The 14,458-nt window shown below is 39.1% G+C and overlaps 1 protein-coding gene across 12 annotated transcripts in view; it reads right to left on the bottom strand.

Annotated features, from left to right (window-relative positions):
• Positions 1 to 14,458, bottom strand: part of UNC13B (unc-13 homolog B) — a 256,653-nt gene that overhangs the window by 150,331 nt on the left and 91,864 nt on the right. For 3 of the 12 annotated variants that reach the window (XM_072413562.1, XM_072413563.1, XM_072413565.1), the window contains exon 11: positions 10,675 to 10,800. The exons of 5 other annotated variants lie outside the window; for them this stretch is intronic. In XM_072413562.1, coding sequence (XP_072269663.1) covers positions 10,675 to 10,800 — 126 coding nt within the window. Of the gene's footprint in view, positions 1 to 310; positions 8,249 to 10,674; positions 10,801 to 14,458 lie in introns of those variants that run through there. 4 more of the 12 variants (XM_072413557.1, XM_072413558.1, XM_072413566.1 and 1 more) reach the window with 3 other exon arrangements.

Raw genomic sequence — 14,458 nt, 5'->3', positions numbered from 1 at the left:
GGCAGCAATTTCCTCCACCTGGTTCTTGATGAAGGAAAGGCCTAAAAGTTATATATAGGGGATAACAGACTAACTAGCTTATTATCTGTCTTCACTAGGGGATACTGGAGGTAAAAGGACAGCTATGTTCAGAACTTCTACTTACAAACAATTATATGCCATCTATGACCACCTATTACTACAAGGAGTCTTATGTTAATAGCAGATGAATGAACTACGTTAGAAAAAGCACACACTGGAAAGCAATATATCTAGGTGCATTATAAATGGTTGCACAATGGTCACCATTTATTATGTTCTATCAACTGGCCTGTACATCATGCTTTTCAGCTTTGCTTTGGGTTTCTCAGCAAAAGGGGGTGTGAAAACTCTACAGGTCTTCATTTCAGGTGGATCTTGATCATCAACCGAACTTGCTGAAGTTATCTCCAGACTCTTGGAAGTTGCCTCCAAATGGGACGATGGAAGTGGAGTAAAGCCTCCTACATCAAATTTATCTTTGCTTTGCTGTTTTTCTGGAAAATGTGGAAGCATTGCACTAGAGGATTCAACAGAACTAAGGCTGACTGTATCTTCCTTTGTTTGCAACATGGCTGGTCTAAGACTGCTATCTATGTCTATACCTGGAGAAATATTTTGAACAAGACAGCTAGGATTATCTGTTCTTTCGATCACATGAAGACTATTGGCTTCATAACCCAAAACTGGTGCCAAGCTAGTCTGGTCTTTATCATCCAAATCGTTCTGGAAAGCCATGGAGAATTCTGTATGGCCAGACACAGATGATTGGCTGTTGTAAAGTTTTTTTATCTTTAAATCTGTTGTAGAATCAGACTTTCTTAAGACTAAATCGGTGGAAGGAGGTTCTGGAATTTGGGTCTGTGTTAGTAACATTACTGGTGAGCTATTTTCAGTTGTTGGTGCAGAATCTATAAAGGGCTCTTTAAGAATAACACTGAAGGATTCCGAAGAGAAAACACAAGATTCTGACTTTGTTGGCTCTAAAGATTCATCCACTTGGTTACCGTTAGCTATTGAAACTACAGCATTAGTGCTCAAATCTGCATCATGCATTTGATCTTAGTCATGCCTTTTACACTCGTCTAGACTTATGACCGAAGTTTTGTTTTCTGGTTCCAAACCTTTGGTTGAAAACGGTTTTGACATATCTACCATATCCATCGACAGACTAGATTTTTCACTCATTTGTATTTCTTGCGTATTCCCACTTTCAAAAGCGATTTCTTTACCACATCCATTAATATTATGTTGCCCCAAGCCATTTTGATTGCTTCCATCATAATTTGTTAAGTTAAGATTAACCTGTGGTCTTATTATGCTAGCATTCGTATTAGCAGGCTGTGGTGCCTTGGGCATTTTACTGGGTACCTCAGAAGATGATTTAAATAGGCCAAAAAAATCACTTGAAAGTGTGCTTGCGGGTGGAGCAGAAGGAAAGCTAAAGAAAGAGCTTTTCTTGGAAAAAGTTGACGATGAAGCTTGAGCTGTATTGCCATAGCTAGGTGGATTTTTCTGAGGTTCGCTTGAATTTCCAGAGAATACATTAATTTTCGACATAAAGCTTGAGAACATTTCTACTGAAGAATCAAACACTGACTTATCTTGCTCTGGATCCTGAGATGTATTTGCAGAAAATGAATGATCAGTGGGTTTAGGTAAAGATATATTTTCTTTTGGATATTGTGAAGAATAAACATCACCCTTTGAAAGCTAATCATCCTTTCTAACGTCTACTGCTTTTTGCAATAAAATATTTGTAGAATCTTGATTATAATCCACAGGCTTCAGCAAATTTTCTCTGTCTGAAAGACAACTGTGTGGCTCTTCAAGAATATTCTCTTGCTCAAGAACAGAGTCAGTATTCTTTAGATCATCTGTAAAACAACCTACTTCCACATTCTGATGAATGTTTTGATTGCCATCGTCAAGGAAATCCAACTCAGTATCATCACATGGGGCTGCAATTGTGTTTATGGAACTAAATGCATCATTATCGAAACTGGCTTCAGCATCTGTAATTGCATTTTCATAATTATGCACACCATTATCAGCATCAGCATCCATATGAGTATCTATTGAAGGCAGTCCATCAAAGCACGTATCCATTACACTACCAACATCGTTGAAGGATCCTGATTCAGATCCATCTCTGTAATCAGTTTCAGGCTGTAAACTATCTTCAAATAGTGGCTGGTTTACTCCATCTTCTTTTTCCCACATCTCAGAATCTAATGGTTCCTTAGACTCGTAAAGCTCCATTATCGAGCCTTCCAAACAATCAACTGATTCGTTCTCATAAGCACATTGTTCTGGGAGTTGACCTTCCCCGTGATTGTATGATCCTAAGGTTTGAATATTACTACACATACTTGGATCTAAAGCTAGACTTTCATTATATTTGCAAGGCTCTGAGACAATATTATCTTTAAACAGAACATGTGCTGGGTCATCTCTGATATGTTCCTAATTTGATATGGCAACCTTGCAATCCAAATTTTTTCCTTGGTTGCCTTCTGAAGAAAGATATATTTCAGGGGCCTTGGTGCTCGCTGACATGGCTGGAGCAGATGGCTTCTTTTCTTCAAAAAGAGAAAAACCAAAAAAGCTAGAAGTGTTTTGTTGTGCTGGAACAGGAGTGACATTGGACTTCCCTGAAGACAAAAATGATGGTAGCTTAAAAATGCCTTGGGAATCTGGCTCTTTTGTTTGAGGGTTTTTTTGTACTATCCCGGGTGATGTCTCTACTTTGTCTGGTCTGCTAAAAAAAGAAAAAATACTGTTAGCTGTTTGAGACAGGCTGTCTGCTATCTGGCTAGTCTGTAAAATTGGTATGCTGGATTGCTCTGGCTATTTCTCTGTCTGGGCAGTTGGTTCTGAAACACTTGAAGACATATTGGTAGATGCCAGCAATGGCCGAGACTTCTCTCCAGACCCCCGGGTCCATTGACAAGTAGAACTATATAGTGGCTTACCGGGTTCCTGAAAAGGTGGGACTGGACTTACCCCTTCCTAATCCAAAGGTAGGGGTGATTTTTTTGCTACTTTTTTGGGAAATTTAATTTGTGACTGCATAAATACTGGTTCACGGTCATGGATCTCAGGCTCGGAATCAGTTAATGTTCTTTGGCTAATATCTCGAATGGTCCCCTGTTTCTTCAATACTTTATTTCTCTGAGATTCAGCAGTAGAAGCATTTGCCTCTTCTTTGCCTATTTCTATTGGATTACCAACAATTTTAAAGTCAGCTGAGGGACTGTGTGTCACATCCCTGGATGGCTTTCCAGTCAATGTTTCAGCTTTAAAGAGGTCATTGAGTGAACCAAATATGGAAGAAATACCGGAGGATTCTTTAGCATAATTTTCTACTGGCCTAAACTTAGTTTCAGCTGAAGAAGTAGGAGTTGCAAAAGTAGAAGGCTTTCCAGTGGAAGTTTCAGTTTTAAAGAGATCGCTTAGTGAGCCAAGCATGGTTGAAATACCAGGCGATTCTTTATGATCGTGTTCTAATACTTTATTGCTTGCTTCAGTTAAAGATGTAGGTGCCACATCACTAGAAGGCTTCCCAGTCAACGTTTCAGCTTTAAAGAGATCACCTATTGATCCAAATATAGATGGAATTCCAGGTGATTCTTTAGTACTATGGGCAGCTGTCTCTTTTGTTGTATCTGGACTTTCATTTTGGATATACTTCAGCTGAGATTGCTCTTCAGTCTTAGGAGAACCAGACTCAACTGTATCAGTTTGTGTCTTAAAAAAGTTAAAAAATCCAGAAGTTGTACTTTTGTCAGTGACAGTTTTCTTATTACTGTTATCACTTATGTTAAATATTTCAAGGGCACTCTTCAGCAGTGTTTTTTCTGATTCATTTGAGAGTGGGACTTTGGCATCACCAAGAGGAGGATTCTGCTGCTTCTGGTCAATTTTGTTAACTTTTCCATGCATCTCAGGGGGGCACTGACTGAACTTTGGTTGCATAGGAGTTTGAGTCTTTGAACTATTTATTCCACTTGAATGTACATCATACAAGTTACTGCTCTCACTATGAGATCTGTCCCTGATGCCCCTTTTTGGATAACTGATGTAACCTTCTTGATTCAGGTGTGCATGCCTTTCAATAATAGAATAATTATGGGCGTCAACTGTTTTACTTTCAGTAATATCATCTGGGGCAGGTGACTGAACCTCGGAAGATGAAGAATGGGGTTTATTATCTTCATTCTTCGCTAGGAGCCCACCAAGAGATGAAAATAAAGAAGATACAGGGTTAAACAGGGTTTTTTTAAGTTCGCTTTTTTCAGAAGAAGACTTCTCGCTTGTTGATGTTGATTCTTGGTTAACATTGACTTTAGGGAACAAATTAGATGGTTGACAAACTTCAGGCTTTTGTGACAATAGAGGTTTTGTCTGCCCTTGTACTCTTGTATCTGGTCTTGAAGCATGCCACTGTGGACACATGCTTAGGTCAAGAGACTGTCGCTCGAGGAAAACACCTTCACTATCAGATCTAAGGTCCACTTTCAGTTTTCGAAGCTTACGAGTAGAAAACTCCACAGGCTGGTCTCTCTGGAAGTGAATAGACTCTTCAAACATATGAGAGAAGGTCTCCAAGTTTAGGTTCATTAACTCATCACTTCTCTGTAAAGAGAAATCAAGTGGGCTATTTAACAGCTGACTTTCAAACATTTGATCTTCAACAAACCAAGGTAACTCCCCACTACCAAAAGGAACCTTGAATCCACAAACTATGATATCATCCATTACTAAGTAATCAGGTTCAATGTAGTCTTCATAGTCCTGATATAGTTCTGTGTCTGGTTCACAGACATAAACATATTCACCTGTAGGATCTGTTAACAAGGAATACACATAGAACCCATCACTATACATGTAATATCCACAATCACCATCTTCAGACTGCCACCACAATCCAAATTCTAGCAACGCCAACCATTCCATGTACTCATCATCTTCAAGACATAACATGGTACTTTCATCAAAAATCAAAGAGTCTGGGTCAAAGAAGCTCAGCCGAGAATAATCACACTGTGAGGAATATCTCAAGTCTAGAGGTATCCCATCATTTAAACTGCTTGCATCATTTTGTGTAGAAGTGAAGTCAATATGGCTGTATGATGCAATGATCAAAGCAGAATCCATTGTGTTGAAATGTCCCTCTTCTAATGGTAAAAATGTAATCCAGTCATTATCACTTTGATCTTTCTTGCACAAATTAATGACTCTGTCAGGTAGTTCAGGGGATATAATCATGTCATTAGCTTCATGTGCATAACAAGCAGAGGACTCTTTCACAGGCATCGCTACATACCAGTCTGGAACGTCATACTCCCACTCATAACTTGAAGAGCTTCTTGTATCTTCGAGCTCTTTCTGCTTGTTTGAAATTTGCCCCTCACATAGGTTCAAACTATGTTCAAAGTCATCCATCCAACACAAACCAGAGTCTTCAGTCTCTGAATCAAACTGGACAGAAACATCACGGGAACGACAATCTAAAGAACGAAGATGTTGATCAATGCTCACTTTATCTCCACAGTTTTGTCCTTTTTCATTAAATTGCGTTAAGTTGCTTTCATTTTCTTTCTGAACAGGCAAAAAAAGCTTAAGCTTACTAAACACTCCGGACTGCTCTTCTTTAGGGCCACGACCATCACTCTGAACATTGCTATGAACACATTCTCTTTGCTGAAATTCTTCAACACCTGGAGAATTTTGTTTGATGCTTGAAAGATTATCATAGGATGCAACCTTAAACAACCCTGAAAAGAAACCTCCAGATTTCCTATCCTGAGAACTTTCATTGTCCTTGACAGAGGTTTCCTTGGCTGCAGTTAGGTTGTCAGTTGATGAAAACCTAAATAGCCTGGAGATGAAACCCTTAGAATTCTCCTTGCTTTTGCTTGTATTAGTATCCACTTTGGGTATATCCCATTTGCGACTTGTTTTAGAATTATGCACAGTCTGTTGCATTAGACTAATTGAATCTTTCTGCACTTTGTTAACATTTTCTTCTGCCTGATGTTGTAAGGTTACATTTGTGCTTTCTGCTTTTTCAAACTTGGTTAAAGGTTGCTTTGCATTACTTTGAAGAGTGTTCACAAATATTTCACCTGGAAGGGTTTCCTTACCAAAATATTCCTCTGATTTTGATTCATTAGTACCCATTTTATTTATTACATCTGCTGAGAAAACACTTTCAGAAGATGCCATTCTAGGTAAATGTGAAACAGTTGTACTGCTCTCAGCATCTTTTTTACTTGATGAATTAAAAGAATTGAAAAAGGGAATTTTACTTTTGCCTAACCCCAAAGTATTCGGAATGTCAGTTTCCGATTTAAAACTTCTTGCATTTTCCATGCTACCTACATTGCTGGTTGAAGTGTCTGAAGACTGGAAGAAAAACTGACTGAAGGACTTTTTTAAAGGATGAAAAAATTCAGTTTCAGATCTCTTGGCTGGTTCTGAAACCACTGGTTGGTTATCACTACTGTTAACTACTTTAACAGGCTTTAAATTGCTTTCAGATTTAGCCAGTGAAGAGTCCAGCTCCCCAGATTTGATTCCTGCAACGTCATGGGGGTCAGATTTGTTGACATGTTGATCATGGTTGCTACCCATTTTAATATCAACACAGAGTTTATTATCTTCAACAGAAAGGTCAGCTTTATCTAAGGGAGGTTTGGCAATTGAACAAACAGGATGTGTTATATTGTCTGCCACTATACATTTTTCAGGAAGTACTTTTTGAGAAACTCCAGAAACATCAACACATTTCTGAACATGCTGAGGTACAGGAAACTTGCTGTTAGGTGAAAGGGAAGACTTAGGGTTTGTTTGAGATTGACTAAGGTTTTCTTTGTTGGCGTTGTTCTCCTGTCCCTTCAAGTCACATCCACTGGACAAGTTTGACTTTTGCTGACAAGAGTTCTCACAGTTGCTTTTCTTCATATCACCGGTTCCCAAAAATCGAATGTTAAATATTTTTGATATGCCCCCAGTTTTGGGAAGCTGTTGTTTCTCGGGAGCTGAAGAAACAATCTTTTCTACTGATGTGGTTATATGTTTTGCCCCAGAACCAACCTTCTGTGTGAATGAAGTAAATAAGGAGTTTACAGTGTTTTTAATACCCGACAGATCAGGAAGTGGTTCTGACTTAATTTCGCTATTCGAACTACCTTTGTTTAGGTCATTAGTCATTTCTTCTACTTTATCTTCGACATTTTGTTTTTTTGCAATACCACTGTTTAGGTTACTGACTGGTAAGGTGTGAAACCTATTTATCTCTTCCTCTTTCTCAGCTAAGTATTCTGAAACCGATTCAACCAAGCACTGTAACTCATCCATCGTGTCTACATATTCTTCGCTAGGTTCCTCAACTGGAGACAACTTAAGACTGTGCATCGAGCAGCCGTATTTCCCACTATTTTTATAATGTTCAGGTTTTAAATCACTTGAACTGGTGTTTAAAGAATTTAAAGTGAAGCTATTGGAGTAAAACAAGCTAGGACCACCCCAGGTTTGTGATAGTAAAGCTAATTCTTCAAACTCATCCCCAGAAATTGGCGAGGACAGTTGACCATCTGAAGCACTGCTGTCATATTCTTCCAAAGTATCCAGAGAAGAACTGTGGCCTATATTGCCAGACTTCTTGTCCACCGGTTGCGGACATATTTTAATTTGAATGACATCCTTTTGATCAGGATTATAAATCTGCTTTCCACTTTTAACTAGTAAGCCATTTTTATAGGGTCGTAAAACAGGATATAAAGAGATGATGGGTTCATCGTTACTCTCAAGAGACGAACTGGACCAAATGACGTCTTTTGTACATTTAACATCCTGCACTTTTGGAGTTCGCGGACCTGGTATTTTCTTTTGTGAAAAGCTGTTGCTAACCTTTTTATGATGACTGGAAGATTTTTTCCTACCTTTCCGTCTGTCACTCGTGTTATATTGTTCTGGGTGATGGTAGAAAGATTTTGGAACCAAGTCTTGACAAGATGTTAACTTCTGAAGGCCAAATTGCATTTCTACATCCAGATTTCTCTTTGCTACGTTAGCTACCTGCCAGTTTTTTTTACTCTCCTTCAGGAAGTCTTCTATGAGCTGTTTGCCTAGAGTTTCACATTCATCTTCCCACTCTTTATCGACATCTCCTGTCTCTACAGGAATGATTCTAATTTTATCTTTTCTAACTAAGAAGGGATTTCTACAATATGTATAAGGAATTTGTAAAGAAAGGGGAGAAAAGGTGAAAAAAGAAGAAAAAACAAAAACAATAAAACAATGTTCATGGAATGTGACCAAAATATCTTACATTATAAAAGGAAAAAAGAAGGGGGTGACAATATGCAAAAAGCAGAATATTTGGCATTTGGAACTTTTTTTTTTTTTTAAATCAAAGCTTTTCTGTACACAAACATTTGTGCACAATATGGTGGTTAAGCTCAACTCTAAATATTCAAAATATTTGTAGAATGGATGAAACGGATATTCTGCAAAGGATAAGGGTAGGAAAGATAGACAAAGTCTAGTCCCAATTTCTGAAAGATTTACGGAACCTTGAAGGTGATGCTAAAGTGCAAAATATAGAAAACCAAAAATTACATAGTGTTTGTAAATGGAATCTACACAGCAAGTTGCAGTCATCAGCTAGTACTTTTAACACGTAACAAGGCAGACTCAAATAAATAAATAGACCCCTTGAATTATTACTACTGAATGACGGCATCAGAGATTTCATATGTGATTTTTTTTCCAGTTTGACTTCGAAGGCCCATTCATATCTGAGCGGTAGGCAAAGGCACATGTCACTGCAAACCACATGTGCATTGGGTGCCCTTCAATGACATGCAAATACATTACCCTACACAGAAATGGTTCAGCAACATATGGTACTCATGTATCTGTTCTAGTGCATTGGAAGGCCATGCATTTGAATGAGATGCATTAATGCAATGTATTTTAACACATCACATGTATTAATAATATTAACACATTATGTCCAGAGGTACTCTTTAACAAGCAAATCATACAGAGACTACCAGGACTGCAGTACTTTTTTATAAAGAGAAACATGGATGATGCTAGTTTTTGCTAGTATTGTGGTTGTTTTGACCACCTGCCTTTTATACTTTCCTGGAGCAAGTCTGCAAATTAATCTTTCTGAATTTAACTTTCCCAAACTGCTTTCTTTCTTCAAATCTAAAACTCCAGGTATTGAAGCTGTTTGGGTCTTGATAACACTCAGCAAACTGGGTTTCCATCAGGAGGACATGGCGGTTGTTTGCGCATTTCTTTCATGAAAGGGAAACACATTTTTAAATACACTATAATGGCCAAATGTAGAGGTAGCAACCACAATCATCATTTGGAGGGCAGTCCACATAAATTTGGCCATATATAGGATTGGTAGAGATTGTCCACAATTGTTTAGCAATCTAGTGTTTATGGAGTAGCACCTTGCACTCTCTACTATAAAACTCTTTTTTTCTATTGCGACAAGGAAATATTATCAGGATTTACCATATGGGCCTATGTGATGCTAACACATGCAGTGTCTTCAGAAAGTATTCAGAATTATGGGTCCTGGGAACCTTTAGTGCAGTAGCTTTTTTTCCAAGCCTTTCCCAGATCTGTGCTTTGCAACAATTCTGTCTCTGAGCTCTGCAGGCCATTTCTTTGACCTCATGGCTTGGTATTTGCTCCTATATGACTAATATATATATATATATAAGGGAGGCACCTGAGGTAAACGTTTAGTTCCACATTGTTCCAAAACACTTAGCGCTAGCATCTTTGCTGTGATGCTGGACACTGACTAGTGGTATTGAAATGGTAAAATGTATATACTATATGGAGACAAAATGTTTGTAACAGTTCAACTTTCCTTTACATGTTTTTTATGGGCTAGAACCTATGCATGTTTTTATTGTATACCTCCTGGAATGTCTGCCTTGCTTCTTGTCCCAAAACTAGGAGTCAGTGGGCTAGTAATGAGGGACAATTTTTTTTTTTAGAGCAGAGAATGGTTGGATATGGGTCGGTTATCATTGTCTGGGGCCCCTCTGCAAAATATACACCTCATTGTTTCCTTCTGTTACACTGTATAGGTCAAGGTGTAAGACGATTGTCAGATGTCAGATGATTCTCGCCCAATACAAACAGTGGGCCTCCTCTCCAGTGAGAATCTGACTTGTGTACAGAGGTCGCCTAATAGCCCAAGGTCCTTGTCCATCCTGACGGATCCATGAAGGACCGGAGATCACATAGGGAAGAGAAGAGAGCACAGCAGGGTGCCGCTCGCTCGTTCTCCCCTCTCCTATCTTTGTAAAACAGAACGGCGGTGTGCACAGTGCTCATTCATTTATGTATCACTCTTTTGTTGCTGGAAACTATCATGTTTTCAGCAACAATTGAACATGTGTACACAGCCTAAAATCCCTACCATCCATTTTACACTACCCTGCCCCTGCCGGAAACAATGGCACCCGGTTCATTTGCACAGATATGATTATCTACATTCAGCATGTAATTGTGCACAGCAATAACACCGAGGACATAAAGCCAGCACGGCACAGGACAAAACCACGGAACAAGCGGGGTACACAGGGTGTAACGAACATGTTGACCCACCTATCAGACAGATCTAGAGAATGCCTGCTCTCTAAGGAACAGTGGCGGCTTGTCAGCTGACTAGATTCAGACGCAGACTCTAGGTCGTGCCGTCCATTTGCACTCGAATCTACGCTATCATATCGCCTTGAAAGGAAAGAAAAGGAAGGGTAGAAAAACTGTGAAAGAGAGCAAGAAACAGAACAGCTTAACATCATGATTTGTGGCTTTCTTTTCCTAAGAAGGGCAAAACCTGTAAAATACTGCTAAAGATTTTTGTTCAGTATCTGCACGGTACTCCTTTTCCAAATGACTGTTCCATGCCTTCAAATCAGGGGCTGTACAGAGATTCAACATTCAGTTTGTTCTCTCTGTGTTTGGTCAATGCATGTATCTGAAAACTGCTGCTTCAACAAGCACAGGTTGTATGAAAACTGGTAATGGACATTTTCACAAAATTTATGTCAGCAACTTCTTAGCATCCCCAATTCTAAATATGGGATTTCACACAGCTCTCCTGGGAAAGTTAATGACACTCAGAGTATTCCTAATGGTAAGAGGAGCTTCAATAACCAATTATGTCAGGAATAACAATGTTTGGTAGATTGGTTCAATATTGATTATAACAAAGTCCAACTATTATAAATGAAGAGCAAAATCTGAAACAATTAGGTTAATTAGCATTGTTATTTCTATATATGAGAAAATGTCACCAGTGGAGTGCATATTAAATTATAAAACATGGTAAAAGTCACATACTTAAGACAAATTTTATGAACTTTTTTGGAATAGACCCAGTGAGTATATGTATCCATATTGCACTAACCTCCATCTTCACAACAGAATACCATGCTCATGTAATCACAGGGACCTCTGAAGGAGCTAAGGCTACATACATACATAAGATTTTAAGATCCTTCCCAACGACAAATAACTGAAAGATGCATGAACGAGCGCTGCACATACAACGCGGTTCTGCACTATGGATAGGGGAGGAGGGAAAACGAGCGGCATCGCCCTGCGCTTTCCCCCCTTCACTTGGATTGCGGTCGTTCGTCACTTAACATTTGTGGATCCGCCAGAAGGGACCCATGAATGATGATGTCCGACGGCCGCTGTAGACACGTCAGATTCTCATCCAATATCAGTCCTAAAACGATAATCGGACAAGAATCATCCGACGTGTACATAACCTTAGTCCTTTTAAATGTCTGTGTGAATAATGATGCACAGCCCCTGCAGCTTCTGCTATTGACAACTGGTCGCACTAAGCTGCTCCTTTTCCCTAATGTTTTTGCATGCCTTATGTCCCATGTCACCAGCAGCCACTTTTCTTCTTGCCTTGTGTGAAAGGATGCCAATGGCCACTGGTACCAGAGAGAACAGGAGAAGAGCATCTGATGCCTCATCACTTTTTTATTACTGGTAAAAGTTTCTCTTAGGTAGACTTGCACTATACTAATTGAGTAACATATACTAAATAAACAGGAAAGGTTAGAGGAATCTTTCCACGTATAGAAGCCTGGAACTGCTCTATCAGTGGAATACTAGGTGACATTCAAATAATTGAATGATCTGATACCATTTAGAGGCTACCATATTTTCAATTCTTTCATTCAATTTGCATCTCAACACTAAAAGCTTTTTGTTAAACCTTAAACTAAAATAAATTGCCTTTCTTTACTATGTGCAAGTGTCATGTATAGCTGAACTTGAAGCAAATCTAAAAAAATATGTACTTTAAAAGCAACTATGGTGAGAAACCAAATGTGTCTTGCTGTCAGTCTTCCTTAGCAGCCTGCCAGGAGTAATCTTTCTTCTCAGCAAATTTCAGCACTGTATAGAACATGTTAACTGACTTCTAGTGCTGGTCCTTCCCTCTACTATATCAAATTAAGGGAGCAGGGAGAGGACTTAAGAGTAAGGGGCAGCTTCATTTTCATATCCAATCAACTATATGTGGATGTGCTTATGATGAAGCCAAAACGGATATCAAGGACCCGGCTGTGCTGTATTTATTTGGATGGCAGACAAGCTTGGCTGAACCAAATTAGGTAAAACTTACATAAGTGCATTTGATTTTCAATTTTTGTTTGTGCATTTTTGTTGCATTTACCTGCTTGTATAAAATTCACCCTAAAATTAAATCTCTGGATAAAGAGTCAAAGCTATACCTCTAAAATGAGCTCAGTGACTTGCAGCGTGCCTAGGTGCCCCACAACCAGGGATACATATATAATGAATATACTCACCAGTTTCCCTGGTCATTGCTCTGGTCCTTTCCAGTGCTGGAATAAAGTGCCCGCTATTTGAGCCAAGTAAAAGTTTACAACTTTTCTATTCTAAGCTCACACACCTAGCTTAGAGTCATCTCAGTGACACCTAGAATTGTGGGACTGCAAACTGTGCACTGTGCAAAATCCTTCCCACATAACCTTAGAGAAGAACTCTGATAAATGCTATCTATACATGAAAGGGCCCCATAGAATAATAATTTAGGTAAGCAAACAATAGCTAACCTGGAAACAAAAAACAAACAAAAACAAATAAGATCCTAATAGCTGTGCTCACAAGAGAAAACTGACTGGAATTAGAGCTTATCTAGCCTTTTAAAAAAAAATTTCCAAAGGGTAAATTAAAAGTCAAAAATCAACAGACCAAAATATTCACTATAGTGGAGTACAAAGTGAAGGTTATGCCAGGTACCATATGTGTAGTGCAGTTCACCCTTTTTGACTCTGATGTCAGGCAGGGCACGAAGAAGAACCAACTGCCCCTTATTGAATATCTGTATGAATAATGATGTAAAAGATGCTGACCATTAGGGCCACAAAAAGCAGGTATAAGATTTTAGTAGCTCCCATTTATATGATAGGATCAGAGCTCTTTAACTATATTTTGTTAAGCATAAAGAAACTTTCCTTTCTCTCTTCCATGTTTATTTATAATATATTTTGTTAGGTAAATTGTGTCAACTCCTATGTTTTCCAATTTCATTAATATAACCCTAAAGATCAGAGTTCTTCTTTAAATCCAACCCTTTTTTGTTTGTATTGGATAGAGCGAGGTAGGCTTAGAAATTGTCAGTGTTTTTTTATCCTCGCTTTGTAAAGGCGCCATTCTCTATTTGTCCATTGCCTACAGGCTTGAAAGAAACATAGGGAAAAAAAATCTACCAGGGTAAGACCTTGTTCTCATTACACGAGTGCAATCACCACTCTGTGTGTGTGAGAAAAAGCGGGAAGTGAGGAAAAGTCCCCCCAAATGGAGACACAGACATCAACAAAATTCTCACTGATTATCTCCAGCCAGGTGTCCTTTGAGTGGAAATTGTGGGTCAAAGTCCCACTTAGTAGTTATTGCAAAAAAGGGCAGGCAATGTGGATGGCAATGCAATAATTTTGCACATGCATGGTTAAATGCTGGTTTCCAGGGAAATTGCGTAGACTGGGAATAAATTAACTCCTGTCTGCGCGGCAGTTACATCATCCTGGCACGGACCAAAAACAAAAAGTGCAGCACCGGCCTGGTGATCAAGACTAAATAGGAGCGCAGAGCCTCCTGGGACACCTACATCATGCATCCCAGGAGGCACTGGCTGCTCCTTCCACACATTCCTGCTCTGAAGCGCTGGAACAAAAGAATTCTAGGACGACGCGGGACCGGATGGAGGAAAGGTCCAGCGCCATTGAAGGATCTGCGTGTGCAGGGAGGGAAGTGACAAGGCAGAAGATTTATTGCACAGATTCAATAGTATTTAGAATCTCATGTTATGAAAACAACACATGCCAGGGGTTCAGTGGTC

This window comes from Pyxicephalus adspersus, chromosome 6 (assembly GCF_032062135.1).
Source record: "Pyxicephalus adspersus chromosome 6, UCB_Pads_2.0, whole genome shotgun sequence".
Taxonomy (NCBI): domain Eukaryota; kingdom Metazoa; phylum Chordata; class Amphibia; order Anura; family Pyxicephalidae; genus Pyxicephalus; species Pyxicephalus adspersus.
The sequence above is the reverse complement of the archived record's forward strand: the minus strand, read 5'-3'. Positions and strand labels throughout refer to the sequence as shown.